This window comes from Apus apus, chromosome 1, assembly GCF_020740795.1.
Source record: "Apus apus isolate bApuApu2 chromosome 1, bApuApu2.pri.cur, whole genome shotgun sequence".
Taxonomy (NCBI): domain Eukaryota; kingdom Metazoa; phylum Chordata; class Aves; order Apodiformes; family Apodidae; genus Apus; species Apus apus.
Window position 1 is genome coordinate 160,738,594 of NC_067282.1, and position 16,630 is coordinate 160,755,223.

The 16,630-nt window shown below is 37.9% G+C and overlaps 1 protein-coding gene across 12 annotated transcripts in view; it reads left to right on the plus strand.

The window, feature by feature from the left end:
* ATP2B1 (ATPase plasma membrane Ca2+ transporting 1) overlaps positions 1-16,630 on the plus strand; it is a 62,652-nt gene that overhangs the window by 12,506 nt on the left and 33,516 nt on the right. For 11 of the 12 annotated variants that reach the window (XM_051615041.1, XM_051615055.1, XM_051615108.1 and 8 more), the window contains exon 2: positions 15,036-15,441. In XM_051615041.1, the coding sequence (XP_051471001.1) occupies positions 15,237-15,441 (205 nt within the window). In that variant the 5' untranslated portion in view covers positions 15,036-15,236. Of the gene's footprint in view, positions 1-15,034; positions 15,442-16,630 lie in introns of those variants that run through there. The other variant, XM_051615078.1, reaches the window with a different exon arrangement.

Genomic DNA, 16,630 nt, shown 5'->3' on the forward strand with positions numbered 1-16,630 from the left:
TTTTGCTTTTCTCAAACAGAGAAACAGCAGAATCCATAGGAGTAAAAATTGTTGGCCAGCTTGGACTGTAGCAAGTACTGGGTTTGGGGGTTTTGTTTGTTTTGGTTTTGTTTTGACATATGAAGCGTCATGCTGATGATATTTGCTAGTATTGTTAGAGTTGATCCTGCCATTTTTTTGTCATATAGGAGACTTGAGATGTATGTGACTGTTGGCTGGGGATCCGAAACAAAACAGTAACTCTGCTGGCCATTGACATACATGTCTCTGAGAGGCTGAGGAAATTCTTGGCATGCTTTAAACTAACTGCATTAGGTTTGCAGGCACAGCTCTTTTAGTGCTTTCTTACAAGGTATCTTTTCCACAGCTGATAAGTAAAATGATGTCTGTACTCCCTCTGCTGGCTCTGCAAAAATTGCTTTCATGAGCTTAAATGGTTCTCGTGTAACACTTCTTACAAATAAGCCTGTGTGAAATTCTGAGTTACGAACAGTTTAATGAATGGAAAAGGGATTTTCCTGAAAAATGGGTCAACAAATAGCCATTGAAAGCTAATCAGGTGTCTCAGATGCTATCTCCTGCTATGATGGTGGATACTGGTGTTGTGTATACCTTTTGTAATTGTAGTATGGTCTGTTTTTGTGTATCAATGATTGAATGAGGTTATCCAAATTAAGTTAGCAAATACTTGTACATCTAGTCATACATCTGAGCCCTATTTTTATAGGTCTTATGTGCTCTATCTACATATCTGGAAGCCTTCTACAGCAGTAGAGAACTTAACATAGTTCCATAAATTAGTGTTCTGTAACTTTTATTTGCTTATTCTGAGACTACTGGTTTCTTCCTATATGAAGAGATACTGGATATAAAAATTCTCAGCCAGATGGAATAAGTTCAGGCCTTGAATGAGGTCTAGGTATAGATAGGTATTATGTCCAGAATCAAAACAATTGCAGTTGGAAGTCAACAAATACCTTTACATGCTAGTGCACTGAATTCTGATTTCTTGTTTTCTGATATTATTATTCTATTATCCTACTGCTCTAGTTATTTTTGCCCTCTAGAATGAAAGGAGGGTTTCACAGTTCTGGAAGACTGAGAATAAACTACCCTGCTGTACCAGTCAGTAACTGGTCTGAAGCTGGGTAAGTGGAATAACAAGCCAAACTGCCTTTTTAGCATTTGCTAGCTCAGGATATCTCTCAGCAAGAACCCTGGAACCTTGTGGGGTGGAAAATCTGACTTCAGCTTGCTAAATCTGAGGATATTTTCTTGTTTGTCATACCCACAAGGTGCATTTTCTGGAAAGCTCAGTCTTTTCTCCAGACGTTTGCTTGTACATTACTGTCAAGTATTTCAGAACAGGATGACTACTGTGCAAACTTGATTTAGGAATTTGGTGCAGCCACACACTGTGGTTCCTCTTGTTAGATTTTGAGTGTACCTGCGGCTGTCTGCAGATGTCTTCAGACATTGCTGTACAGAGGAGGGGCTATGTGGCTATAAAAAATACAGGCAGTAGCTCAGTTGTTCACTCAAAGGTTAGAACAAGTCTTCCTCTCACAGTTTTTCTCTTTGGTCATACTATGGTGGATTAAGGTCTTGAAGTTTAACCCTGTGGCTTGAATATCCCCACTTATCAGAATTTAAAGTTTTACTACCATGGTCAATAATTTTTGTTTTAATGTCCAGAGTATTTTAGTGATGTTCATGTAAGTTGACAACAAAACAAAACTTGGAGACCTGCATAATATGAGCCATAAAATTTCACTTAGCAATGCCTGCCTTAAACCCTTATCTTGTCAACCAAGAACAGCTGAGGATTCTCGGTTCACAGGGAAATGCTTCCATTTTCTAGAAAAGCCTGGTTTATTTTAGAAACCTCCAAGTTAAGGAGTCAGAAATTCCTAATCTTAAAATAGCTTAAAATAATAATCTATCTTAAGATAGATTGCTTTAGGCTTTTGAGCAATTTTGCTGTGAGGCAATTGTTTAAATACTTGAAAATATTCGCTCAGTGAAAAACAGTTTGACAGCTAATGACTTATTTTAATACTAATTGCTTAACAATGTAATGTTTTACTAAGTACCTACTTTTTGAGTTTTAAGGAAGAAAGCCGTCTTGAAAGCTGTTTAGTCTTAATTATGTACATAAAGCATCATGCCTCAAACTAGATTATGTACTGTTTGATCATATTGCTGCCTTCCTTTAATTAGATAACTGCTTTAAACTGTGTTCAAATGCCAAGAACATAAGATATTCCCCTCACCCCCATCTAGCCATCACCAGCAATCACCTCTGGTTTCATGCTGTTTTGTTAGAGGGGAAAGGTTTCAGTAGGAACAGATACATGTGCAAAAATCTGACTCCTGTAGCACGAAGTGTAGCACACCAAGAATCAAGTTGCTATTAAAGGTCTAGAGAAAGCTGCTAGCTTCTAGTATTAAGTCTACAAGTGCAAATTACAAAACTATACATAAATGCTCAGTGTAAATGTGTGTTTATTCTGAAGGTGAACTGGGAGCATAGTTTATAAGCTGCACTGCTATACCTCTGAATGTTAAACATATGAAGGATATTCAGGATTCAGTTGGCATAAATTTGTGTCTGTTTTAAAGCATCACTTTCCTCCAGAAAAGGAGGAAACAGAAAGCAATGCTCTATTACATTGGAAGTAGAATCAAACTAAGAATTTAAGTAAACATTGATTAGAGACCATGGTAAATGTGGGTTTCAACCTGGTTGACACAATGTGCAGACTTGAATATGCATGTAACTTAAATGAGTCAAATTCAGGTTGTTTGTCAATGTGTAGGACTTCTCAGTAAGAACTTTCAGTTCTGCCTAAGTGTTTGCTAGCCTGCCTAGAGAAAACTTCTGAAGTCTGTAACTTGTTACTCTGAAGGCTAGCAGACTTCATACTGGTTTGTGTTTTTGTTTTGGGGTTTGTTTGTTGTTGTTGTTTTTTTCCCCCTAAGGCTTTTCTACCTCAGGTTTTTGGAAATGCTACTGCAGTGTTCCTTAACTGTAAAGGTTTTCAGATGGCTTCTTCTGTATTTCCCTTAACAAACTGATTAAAATAAGTAACTTTTAATGGGACTGAAATAATAATCTTTTTTTGGAGAATAGTCCTAGCACAGCTGCTCCCTAGCAGTTTACATTCTCTTTTCTGTTAGAAATTGAGACAAACTGCTATGTGATCTTCAAGCTGAAGAGACATTTTATTGAAGGTACTGTGAAGCCAGGTGATAATGTCCTGTGAGGAGGACATGGATTCAAGAGGCTGCTTAGGAAACTTCAGTGGAACATTAGGAGGCAGAGGGTGGAGGCTTCTGCGCATCTTCCAGAATTACCTCTGGAAAGACTGATTCACTAACTTTGGGAGTTTTAATAATACGTGTTACCTTTTGTGTCACAGTGCTGTGTCACTCTTGTTTCATGATACTCTGCTCTTCTCAGTCACTTGCCTCCAAAGGGAAATAGCAATTTCCCTGAGTCTTGCTAACCGCAGGCTGGAGGAAGCACTTGGCTTCTCTACTCTGCTTTACTTGTTTGCTGCAGTAAGGGAAACTTGTTTTAGAGGTTAGATTAAAAATACAACTAGCTTCTGACTTACCAGGGCTGGTCTGTGAGCCCCTACTTAGCTGTATCAGGAAAGAAACTGACATTGAGCTGAGGTATACTGCAGTTAAACATGAAATTGCAGTGGCCCTTTGACAACGTTAATTAGAAACCATGAGCTAGACATACAGATGTTGGTTCTTAAAAGTTTGTGCCTTCAGCAGTGGCCAGTTGAAATTAGTCTAATGTGCACAAATTAAACAGTTCAGCAGGTTTCTTGGCATTTGTCAATTGAGTGGAGGAGCTGACACTGCTCTTCCCAATTCTCTTTCTTCAGAGATGCTGTAAGTTATTGCTAAAAAAAAAAAAAAAAAGCTGGTTTCAGAACATTACCATGTACCGCTGTAAAATAAACACTTGTGGGAAGTAGCTTTATGTAGAAGGAACAAAGTAGGTCTGACTTTGCTGAGTCAGAATGGTAATCTGTAGTCTTCATGGATGGGTAGACTCTTGGCCCTGAGGGTCAGCTGCAGCTGAACTAATGGCAGTAGGCTCCCAATTCAGATGTTCTCTTTTGGGAGGAGAAATATTACCCTTACTGAATTAGCCACTAGGAATTACTGCTGAGAATTCAGAGCTTCCTTAGCAGAAGACTGGCAGCTCCCAGTGTATGCCCATGGTAGTTATGCTGTAGGCCCCTGAGTGCCTGCTGATTTACCATGTTATTTCTGAGACTCTTGTTCTTCAACTGGGCGGGAGAGTGAGGGAAACAAATATCGGCAGCACTGAATAGGTCCAGCTGGTTGCTAGGAAGTTTTTCAAGGCATGACCTTTCCCTGCCTAGAGGAATAAGCATTGTGCCAGAGCTAAATAGACACCTAGTTCACCTTTTAATTTGAATGCTTGTTGTTTAGGCAGAAAGCACAACCATCTACAAATTGCATTAGAATCCACTGATACTAGTGAACAGTTAAGACCTCTGGTTTACAGGAAGCTGGGAGAAGGATTTCCTTTACTGAATGGAATAAGTCTTAAAACATTATTATGGAGCATGGCTCTATGCATTCTTTTCCCCAGTCACTTTTTTCCTAATGAATTAATAATGTCACTGATGTCTTTATGCTCTCAGAAACCTAAAGAATTATGCATAGTACAGATCTTCACAGCTGAAGACTTTAGACGTGAAGCCACAACCGTTAATTGTGCATAGCCAGTTTGTACAGCAATTATTAAACAGCCTACCAAAACAGAAATTAACGAAGTTTATTAAATCTGCTTGAGCTGCTGTTTGACAGTCTAGTGAATTTGCTATTCAATTCAAACAGTGTCTGGCCTTGGCAGTGAGGTGATGTATTGTGCAATTTGCTCAGTGACATGTCACTTTACCTTAAATACCGTGGACGATGAACCTTAACTTGAATGAGATTAATTTTACCTTAAAGGTGGCAGCAGCATAGTTCCATGATGAAGATGCTCCCAACATTAGCTGAATGTGTATCTCTTAAGTGGACATATCCACTTTGTCTTTGTGACTTCTACAAATAAATCAGCTGTTTTGACATTTTGTGGAAAAACTTCTGGGGAATCTGTTGCAGTAACTTGTTCAGCCAGTAGAAACCTTGGTACTTAAATCTTACAACATTATTTTGTGTTGGGGAGGCAGGCCAAGAAAGATACTTTTTGGATTATTGCTTTCATCACCAGGCTGCTATGAGTAGCCCACTCAGACTGTAGAGTGAATTGCATGGCTATGGGCACAGCTAATGGGATGGTAGAAGCTTGGGAACTTGTGTGGTGCTTTCTATATCCTTGGATCTGGAGGGATAGATGCATTGCTTTCAAAAAATTGTCTGTTCTTAAAGATCACGGAAGTGCAGGGAGAAGAAAAAAAAAAACAGTGGAAAAAGTATTAGTAAAGGAAAGGATGCTAAAACTGGTTGTAGTGCTGTGTGTCCGGTAAGACATGGACTTACAGCAGGACACAAAATGAAATTATGTTTCTCAGTGGCTAAGGTACTGTGAAAGAAGAGTAAAAAGGCACCGAAGTTGTTACCATTCTGAGCCCTGGGTTGCCCATGTTACTGTTGTGTCAGCCACCTTTCACAGAGCCTGTTGCTTCATTAACACAGTTGCCAATAATGTAGGGGGCTTTTCCCAATGCAAAAGAACAAGGGTGACAGCTGTAAGTTGCAGTGCTGGTAGTGTCAGATAATGAGAGCTGCTTCTGCAACTCTGTGGGTGGAAGTCTTATGCCTTTGTAGACACTGTAGCCTGTGTGGACACTGTAGCACAGCCATACCTTTGGTCACCTGAGGATGTGACAGACTTGGTAAGCTCCCAAAATTTATCAAAAAGGGTTAAAGGGATGCTCGGTACAGTCATAAGGAAGAAGTTTGCAATAGATTCCATGCCTATTTTTCTTCCAAAGCTGAACTGTGGATTTTCAAATTCAGGTAGTGAGGTTAAAAAAACACCAAACAACCAAAACACCAAAAAAAAACCCCAAAACAAAACACCAAAACAAAACACAAGCAACAAACAAACAAACAAAAAAACCAAACCCAAAAAAACAACCCAACAGAAAACACTGAGCCCCTCTTCCTGCCACTGCCAGGAACAGCAAATGTGTGCAGTAATCCTGAAAGAGCTACTAAAGTGTAGACTAGTTACAAAATTTGAATAAAAGAAAACCTGGCTCCTAAAGAATGGATGGTAAACATAATTGCAGTTTTTGAAAGAGGTTCTCTCAGAATGACTCTTCAGGCAGTTTACTTGGTGTTTTTTCTGGCAGGCAGGGATTAATATGGTGTACAGGGAAAGCCAGCATAGCTTTCAAGTTACATATTTTTTGAGAAGTAAGGCTTTTCTAAGGGTTTGAGGACAAGGATGAGCTCTGTTCCTCTGTTTCCAAAAGGCTCTTGAAAAAATCCAAAGATGAAGGCTATTAAACTGGCATGTTGCAGGACAAGAAGGAAGCTTCTTAAATCTTGGCTACATGAGAACAAAATCACTATCTGCTTATTGAGATGGGTGACCAAAGCTGGGGTTTTGGTTGGTTGGTTTGTTTGGGTTTTTTTCCAAACAATTGCTTGGCAGGGATGATTTGGAAGATCATGTATGGATTATTTGCCACATAAAGATTTCTATTTATATATTCTGTGCTTACAATTCAATGAGCATATAGAATATGTTGCAATACTGTTTCTACATAGCAGTAAGCTAGTCCAAGTTGCCAAAAAACACCCTTTAAAACTTACCCTACTAAGCTACTTTTGCTGCCCTAATAGAAAGGAGTCAGTCATATGCAGTGGCTTTAAGGAAGTAATTAGTCTTAATCTTATTAACCATAAATATTTCCTAGTAGTTTTAAGACTAATTTCAAATTTATCTCAAGCGTTCCTGAATACAAAAATAATCAGGTAGGGATGGACTTTTCCCCTTTGCCTGAAGGCTCCTAGATCTAAAGAGCTTTTGGCACCTCCTTGATACCAGGAAGCATGGTTAGAGTGAAAGGCATACTGCTCTGCTTAAATGGATATTAATATGAAAGAATACTTTCTAGGAGGAAAAAAGGGAGAGCATTCAAATCAGGATCAGATGGTAACTGTCTCATTCTGCCTAAAGTGTTACACGAAATTTGACTTGAAGATGTTTTAATGTAAATGGATGCAACATGTTCTGAAACAGAGTTTCTGGTGTTAAGAAATCCTGGAAGTGACTTGGCTCTTCAGAACATTTAGTGCTACTTGCTGTCTAAAGACCTGGGAAGGGAAGAAAATCATTGCTGAAACCGACTAAAGCAATTTTAATGGTATGTGTGCATGTGTAGTATCATGGGAATTAAAAGATGGAAGTGAAAATTGAGGTGATGTATGTGAAATGTGTATTTAGCTTAAGAGGTGTTGGGAGCAGGGCTAAGGAGAAGCAGCAAAAGTTAGAGGCTTTGTGAAAAAATATAAAAAGATTTCTCAAGACAAATAATATACCTGTGGGAATAACTGTTATGGGGAAGTCAGCTGCTGTTGTGCTCTGAGTCATAATCATTGTCAGAACTGACCAGCTGGATGCGTTTCTTACAGGCAGGCAGTAAGCTCTAAATGCCTCAAGTGACTAAAATCCAGGAATACAATTCCAACTCACAATGAAATTTGGTACCATCTCAGTTTCTTCTTACTTGAAACCTGGTGGCATGTAATGATTTCATATGCCTCATCTAACACATGGCTAACACAGGTTTTGTGACTGGAATGTGTCTTTTAATTTGGGAACACTTGCAAACTGTGTTGTAGTCTAGTAATGCATAATTTTAACAAGTAGGATGTCATGCTGCCATCTCTTTTTGAAAAAGTTCAGTTTTTGTGTTTTAACTAACATTGTTTTGATACATATTGATAAGAAACTGTAGAAAGTAGTTCCTGAACTTTATAACATGAATATTTGTCAATGAATTACTTTAACAGCACCCCTCAAAAAAACCCCAAACAAACAAACAAAAAGAACCCAAAACAAAAATTAAGTTACTTTTAGGGTTATATGTTAAGTTATTAATAAGACAGACCTGTTAATAGAGCTTACTTTACAGCATCATTATCCCAAATAAACAGGATAAAAGCCTGAACTGTGCAGGATTAAGAGGCTTTAAATCCTCAGTCATCAGTTTAGGACCCAGTGGATCTGAAGTGAAGGAAAAAAATTGATGGGCATTACCAAACATTTTTTTTTTTCCTTGTATTTTAAACACCAGTAGATGGAGCCTTGTGAAGTCCCAGGTTTGCCTTAAGCCATCAGCTGTCTTAATCTAAATTTTGGCAGCTCCACTCATCTCAAGTTATCTGAGGAAGCTGACGCACACAGTAAATGCATCTTCGGTACTTGAACATGCTAGAAATAATGCCAAATGGGGCAGAGTCATATCTAGAGGTTAAAACTTTTTTCTCTGGGATTATAGTCTTAACTTGGAATTACCTGGTATTATAAACAGCCCTGTCAAATTTAGCCTTTTGGTTTTAGTTTATGATGTCATCACAGAGCGAAAAGTGGATGAGCCTAGTAAAAGGAAGCACTGAGACACGGAAGCTTCAGGCCCTGTGGGTGAAGAAGGGAGAAGCTGTGTCTGAGTGTCGATCAGAGCTGTGGACTGCAGGAGGCCCTTAAAGGCACTGCTTTGTTTACAGATATCTGCAGTTAGTAACTCCTGCTTCCAGAAAAGTGTTTTAAGTAGTTTAAAATTCAACTCTTCTGCATGGGTTTGTGTCTTGAAGTGCTTGGCTTCTTGTGGACAACTTAGCATTGTAATGTGAAATAGGAGAGTGTGAAAGCCTAGCATTTTAAATACAGGGGACACCTGATGCTTTCTGTAATTATGATAATGTTGGTTTTACTCTCTAGGGCTTTCCTGTATGTCTCAAAGTCACATATTCCTTGAAAGTGTTCATAGGTTTTTCTGGAAAAAAAAAAAAAAAAAGGAAAACAAACCCAAAAACGACGAACAAAAACCCACAAACAAACAAACAAAAATGCCAAACAAAAAATCCCAACCAACTAAAAAACCCCCCAAAATAAACACAACAAAACAAACAAACAAAAAACCTTGTATCTATTTAGTTCTCTCATATTCAAGTTAAAATACCTTAAATTCAGAAAGCAAGTAATTGGTTTAAGCTTTTTGATAGTTTTTCTACTCCAACTATTCTATACAGCACTGTCCAACTTCGTTTCTTAATCCATCTGCCATTTCAGTCATGCTGACTTGCTTCATGAGTGTGGAAAAGGTTCGTGGCTTGGGAAAGGTGAAGCAGTACAGGCCTTTGCTGATGGTTCATGGTATAAGACAATGTCTAATTGTTTGCCACCCTCCTTGCAGAGGCTTTGGAGTGAGCTGCTTCATAAGACAAGGTCTGATTCCTCATGCCACGCATAGCCATTATTTCAAAGGAAAACTTCTCAACTGCTTGATGTATATAGTAAACTAATCCAAATTTGTTGTTATAAATTGCCTAATAACTTACCTTCAAGACTAACAATTTTCCTTTTCTTCTACCAAAATAGAAGGGAAATTATGTGGGAATCCTTTGCATGAACATTGCTAATTTGTACTACTGAATTGACTTCAGGCTACTGAAGTCCTAATTTGTTAGCCATCATTTCAATAAGTAATTAGGGTCTTTAAGTAAAGAAACTACGATTGGATGAAACTGCAACTACAGAAGTGTCAGTCACAGTAGGCAGCAGCAGACTTTTAGATTAAGTGCAATAAATGCCAGTGTTTACATGCACTGTGGAGTCTAAGAACAGCAGCTGTTTCAGCTGTTTTTTATTTCAGCTGAGAGAGTACATCTGCCTCCCAAGAGATTAAGCTTCAGAATGAAGGTAAATTTCTCTTTGAAAACTCAGCAAAACTCATGAACTTTGATGGATTTACTGATTATAACACAAGAGTTGTAATAAGAGAAAGTTGTCATTATAACACTGTTAGGCACATTTAAGGCTGAAGGTGATTTATTAAAAGCTTTCTGTTGCAGAGCTCTCCCACAGTTGTGCCCTCTCTCTCCTAGCTGTTCAATCTACTTACAATTATCTCTTTATAAGCCAAGCTCTCTGAGATGCTTGTACTAAAACAACAGCATTCCACTGAAAATATTTAACTTCTAGTTGTTCAGCTAGGCACATTTTTAGCATATGGGATAGGGATCTGTAAATGCATACTGTTCTGTATGAACTGTCTGGTTTATTAGCATTCATTCATATCTCTTGTGAAACAGCTGGTGAGTTTCTGTAGCCTTTCAAGTATGAGGGTCTGTCTCATAAAGTAAGAAGAGTAACCTTCCAGAGCAGAAGACCTCAGACTTCTTCTTTGTGATTTCCAGATCAGTTTCTCAGTTACAATTACTTTCCATTTTGGTAATATAACAGACAACTTTATTTTATATTTTTTTTTTCCCTTGTCAAACATACTCGGTGCTGTGGGTTTCAAACTAACGTATGCAAAGGCATGCTATACAGTATCTTAAAAGCTGGGGTTTTTTTCAAACAGATTAAAATAGCATGACAACTGAAACATGGGGGCAGTTTTTATTGCTGCAACCTCTTGGTATGCAGATCTGTCCGGTCTTCATTGAACTAATTAGATTAAACAAAGGCTTTCCTGAGATAATCACCTTGCAAGCCTTTTCCAATATTACAGCAACCGGCTTTAATGTATTGTTGAAGGTCAAATGCTAGTACCAGCTAACGCTTAATATCTGAATGCACAGTGTTCAAGCAGATGTATAAATTAGATTGAATATCTGAATGCATAGTGTTCAAGCAGATGTATAAATTAGATTGAATGACACAGGATATATAATTGCTGGAGCTTTGATTCTTGAGGTATGAGAAGTGTTTTACGATTTAATTTTCTTGAAGTGCATTTCCTGTAGGTTGGTGATGTAAGTATTAAATGCAAATTCAATAATAGGAAAGGCTTGGAATAGAGGTCTAAGGTATACCACGGGTCCTGTGTATCTGGGTAATAGTAATTGTGCTACTCTTAAGCTATGCTGTTTACATTTGGTAGTGTATGGCCACTGTGAGCTATCACTTCTAGATAGTCTTAATTTTAATGAATCTCGAAAACATAGCTTTCTTGCAAATAGAAGAAATTATTAAATACTAAATTGGTAATTACTAAATACTTTCTCCTACAAAGGGCTATTTCTGGAGTCCTTTTTGAAGCCTACTTAATGTTCAGGACTGTCTCAACAGCAGCTAGGGTTTGTTTGGTGTTTGTTTTTGGAGGGAGTGTTATACATGGGTTTATATTTAAAGTGTTGTTACAAAAACACTTCAAGAAACTTATTACAGCTTTTTATAGCTTGGTCAAAATGGTGGCACTAAGTAGAGTTGTTATTGTCTTTTCTTGCTTTGGTAAACATCTCTATGTGTATAGGCTTCTCTTTAGAGCTTGTCCTTTTTCCAGTCCAGCTACAGAGACCCATGAGGTTATTGAACTTCTAACACTGCTAAAATTTTCCCACCTTTGTATCATGGGTTATGGTTTTGAATTATTGTCTTTGTGTGGTAAGAAAGCATGCTCACTTGGCAATAAATATTAAGTTGATTTGATTAAGGAACTGAAGATGCAGTACTCCTCCTCATAGGCAGCTGCTATGATATGATATGTCAGTGGAGCTATTAGTCAGAGAACAGCAGGGTCTTTTCGGAGAGACTTGTACAAGTATCCAAATCCTGCCTATGACAGTAGGTGCTGCTACTGTAAGGTGCCTCTGCAGTACAGGATTTTTAGTCACTTGAATGTGACAGACAATAGGTTTAAAGTTGCTCCTCATCTCAGTCATATGTAAACAAAGGATTATCCAAAAGTTGATGTTCCTAATGAAAGACAGACTTCTCTTAATCATCCTGTGTGCAGCTTGTTTAAGCTGAACACTAATGTAACTTCCACTGAATAAAACTTGTGTAAGCTGGAACTTCAGCCATGGTGTATAAGTGACTTTTAGTTTGATGCTTGTTCCTTGAATTTAAACATTGAGTTATTAGCAGATTGGAAGTATAAAGTGAGTTGCTCTTAGCTATATAATACTTCAGAGCTCATGCTATCAAAAATAATGTATCTCAAATGGTTGCAGCAAGAATGGAGTTGAGAACTGGAACACTTGTCAAAACGAAATATTGCAGTAGTTGAAGAGTTCAGTATTATTAGATGATCTATGTAGCTTAAAATATACTTTCTGTTATGATACTTGAATTTCACTGCCTATAGTTGCATTATGTGTCACCACTTTGTTACAAAAGTGGGCTGTTGGAACTTGCCGTAACAGGAAGCCGATTGAATGTTGCAAGGTTTGACGCCAAACTGCATTAAGCATATTTCTTCAAGAAATTTGTAGTGACATTTTTCTGTAAGAATTGGCAAAGAAACTGTTAAGCCCATTCTGTTCCCATGTGTCCAGAGGCTTTTGTACTGTCCATTGTAATGCCTGGTAAAAATGGGCTACCAGAGCAGATTCTTTCTGGTCTCACTTCGTGTAAGAATTACTAATGTTTAACCAAGTTTTTATGATTTGGAGTGAAACTGCACTTGCTCAGTATTCAGAATTGTAAGTCTTCTCCCTGTTATGCTTGGTTTTCTAGAGTTATTTCTTAGCTTGGATGTGTCAAGTAGCCTGTAAGTCTGCTAAAGCCCATCTGCAGCACTGCTTTTGTAGTGTTAATGTAAGCTTATTGACTTGTCTGTGAACCCTATGGGTCCGGTATTTAGGAACATCTGAGAATCTCTTTCAATATAAGCTGTTATAATAGTCCAGTGATGAGCTGTTGCTGTCTTAACAGAATTGGATCTAGATGCATAAAGATGACAGAACTGGAGTTCAAAACACAGAGCTATAATTGAGCAATCTTGTTTCTCTTAAGATTACTTACACATGAAAGCAAGTTTTAACTCTGGCCCAGTATTTAGTCTCAAAGGTTTTCAGTGCCAAGGTACTTGGCAGTGTCTAGAGCTGTAGCTTTCCCTAACCTTGTGTCTGTACTTGGATTTGTGTGTATTCAGGTCTCAAGTGCAGGGCTCCAGCCTGGAGGCTTGACCAGAGCTTTTCTTAATTAAAATTTAATCAAGTTTGATGCAGTTTGTTGTGAGGCGTTCTACTTGGTCTTTTTTTTGCCTAATTAGCTGCTGTAGCATCTTCTCCTTAGCTATATGCTCATTTGTGTGGTCTATTTCTTTTTATACTGTCGTAGTTTCTGATCAGATGCCAACTGATGAGTACTCCTAGGTTACTAGTTGGCCGACAGCATCCACCTGTGGTGTGTCTTTAAAGATCGCTCTTTCGTACATAATTTGCATGAATTTCTTCACTTACAGCATCCTCTAGCATAACATGTTATAGTCAGTTGAAGTATATGTGTTAATCAAAATGGGATAATAGGATGCAGTTTAACACCATCACCACGGACTCTTCAACTTTTAGAACAGAGAAAACAAGGTTTAGAACAATTTTTTAAATTAGGTACATGGTTGATGTTATAGGTTGTTCAAGTTTTATGCGTGTGGATATTGATGGATTTATGCTTTTTGTTGCTCTCCAGAAAACAGCCACAGACAGTGCTTTTCTCAGAATCCTCTAGTGATGGGAAGAATCAAGTGATTATAGTTCCACTGGAGATGGGACTGTTGTCTTCAGTGCAAATGCAGTACTGTGGCATGGTGATTGACTGTAGTTGAATCTAATTGTTTCCAGAGCAGAGAGCTTTTCTGGAACCAAGGCTTTAAATTTCTTGTAGGTACGTGTGTGTACCTGGACCTCAGCATAGACGTGGTGGTTCAACCAAACAGTCCTTTAACCTGGCAGGACAATAGCCAGAAATCTTTTCTTTGCTATTTGCCTCTATGCTTTTGTAAAGCAATGCGGTCAGTGGTAACTTAGTATTTGCTAGGCATATGACTCCTGAGGATCTTTTTGACCTGTAACTGTCCAAGTTACTGTTCCTCTGAGGCTGGCAGTTGTAGTGTTTCATGGGGGAATATATTGTTACTTGTGCTCAGTGTGTGTCAATATGTTGATAAAGCTGACTTACATGATGAGACTTCTGCAAATAGCAGATCTGTGCGTTCTCTATACTGTTGTGTAGATACCTGTGTACATGCAAGATGTGTCAGCTATTAAATATAGGGTGCCTGTGCAGGTTAAGAATCCCATGGATAGATGTTAATTTCTCATCTACAGTGCCAAACGGAAGATCTGCTCTTAGTTTCCTTGTCCCTTCTGTAGGAAGATGGTGTTGTGCAATTTTCTCCTTTGTTCAAAGAATCCTATCAAGATACTGTGGGAGTTTTGAGTTGTGATGAAATGGGCTGGAGAGGGGCTAAAACTGTTTGGACATGAAAATGCATTAAGACCTAGGTCTGCCTGCAGATATACTCCTACTTAAACCACAAAGTACTTCATGTGTGGGCTAATTTAGCGTTGAAACTCTTTTCCTTGAGGCTTACCCAAGTGAATTTATGGGAACATACAAAAACTTGCTCATATAAAACTGTTCAGTAAAAGTTCGGAGAAAAGTTGGAAATTTTAACTTGAGCATGTTTTTACCCCATGTGACATCGGTGGTGGATGTTCCAAACTCTGTTTTCCTGTAAGCAGATTTAATTCCAGGTGTTTTTAAGTGGTTGGCTCTTGATGATTAGGTGTATGGATATACCAAGTGAAATGCAAGACTTAAAGGCAACAGCTGTTCTAAGAAGTTAAAGATGTAGGAAAGTATAATAATGCAAGGTTACTTTGGTCTGGGGAACATCCAATTTGTGACTTGTCCCTTTTGCCAGCTGAATGCTAATTAAAAATATTATAGGAAATATGAAGACATTTATTTAAGCAGAAATTTGTAACTTCAGTACAAGGAGTAGAGTTGTCTTACAATGCATTTCTTTGTAGCTGTTCTGTAACTGAATGTGTATTTATTCTTTCCCTAGACTGTACATGCCCTTTGGCTTGGGGAACTGAATGCGCCATGGGACAACCTGAAAGATATCTCTCCAGACGGGGTCTCTTACTTGGGTGATGTGTCTGCTCTCCTGACTGTCTTCATACCCAAAGGATTTATTTTTCTTTTGGAAATACTTTGAGATCTTGTTCCTTACTGGAAACTGTCTACACTAAAGACTGCAGTCATCATGGGTGATATGGCAAACAACTCGGTTGCTTATAGTGGTGTAAAAAATGCTGTAAAAGAAGCTAATCATGGAGATTTTGGAGTTACTCTTGCAGAGCTCCGTTCTCTTATGGAACTTCGAGCTGCAGATGCACTGCATAAAATACAGGAATGTTATGGAGATGTATATGGCATATGTGCAAAATTGAAAACTTCACCAAATGAAGGTAAGCAAATTTTAACACTGCTATTGAGGAAACTCCATTTAGGAAAAACCTCAGTCAAGCAAGCTATTTCTTTTCTTTTAAGATAACAAAGTTTATAAAAAAGTATTTCAGTTACCATAATAAAATATTTCTCCTTACTCCTCTAAGGCAGAGGTATTAAATGGTAATAAGTAAGCAAATTTTGTTTTTTGGGTTTGTTTTTCTGAATTGGTCTAACTGCAAATGAGTTGTTGGGTTAGTGCTGAAGTTGCACTTTGGTAGAAATTTCATTGATGTATGCATCCACAAATGAAACAGCAATGCTGCATAGAAATGTTTAATTTAATGTGAAAATTTAATTTTTGTGACCTATAGTTCACAATTCAGATCATGCTGTCACAGAGCACAAGGTTTTAGAAGTCTAATGCAGGGCTTATTAACCCTTCTGTGTTGCTACCTAGTTCTTGTGTTCCCTAATGCAACAATTTTTAAAACTGGTGACATCTGATTTCTATTTCTACTACACTGAATTTTTAATAGCAGGGTCTAGACTTTAAATCCAAAGTTTTTGTGTAGATTTCATTTGATATATACAAAATAAGTATTCATTCAGTTTTAGGCACTAAGAGGTACTATCAATATTAGTACAAGACTTGCAAAGTGATAACATGATCTTATTGTCTAGAAATTAGTATCTTCAAGGAAGCCTTTGCCATGCTGGACTAGATGACTGTGAGTTGTGGCTACCTGATGATTTTTCTCTCTTGAGTTATTACTCCAAGACAGACTGTAAAAACGTGAAGAAGGAAATAGATGTATCAAGTGTCCTTCCTGAAAGCTTTCCAGAAGTTTTTCTTGACATTTGACCCTCTCTTACTACTCTTTCCCAGTGTAACTGAAAGCTTTAAGCTTTAATTTGTGAAAGAAAGCTGCAGGTCGTGTTGTCTGAGATACCTAAGCTGTAGTGTCCTGTACAAATTTTTTTTGGCATATTTTAATCTAACATTAACTTAACCTTAATATGAAGTCTTTATGTTGGTAGTAATTGAGCAATACCAAAATCAAGATTTTGGCAAATTGTGGTGTCTCAGTATTTAAAGACTGGCATAGCTTTTAAACAATGGACTGTCATGTTGGTGGCAGTGGAGTACCTGTTGTGTTAATGCTGGATCAAGAACAGCCTGCTAATGCTGGAAGGTGTATCTCTGGG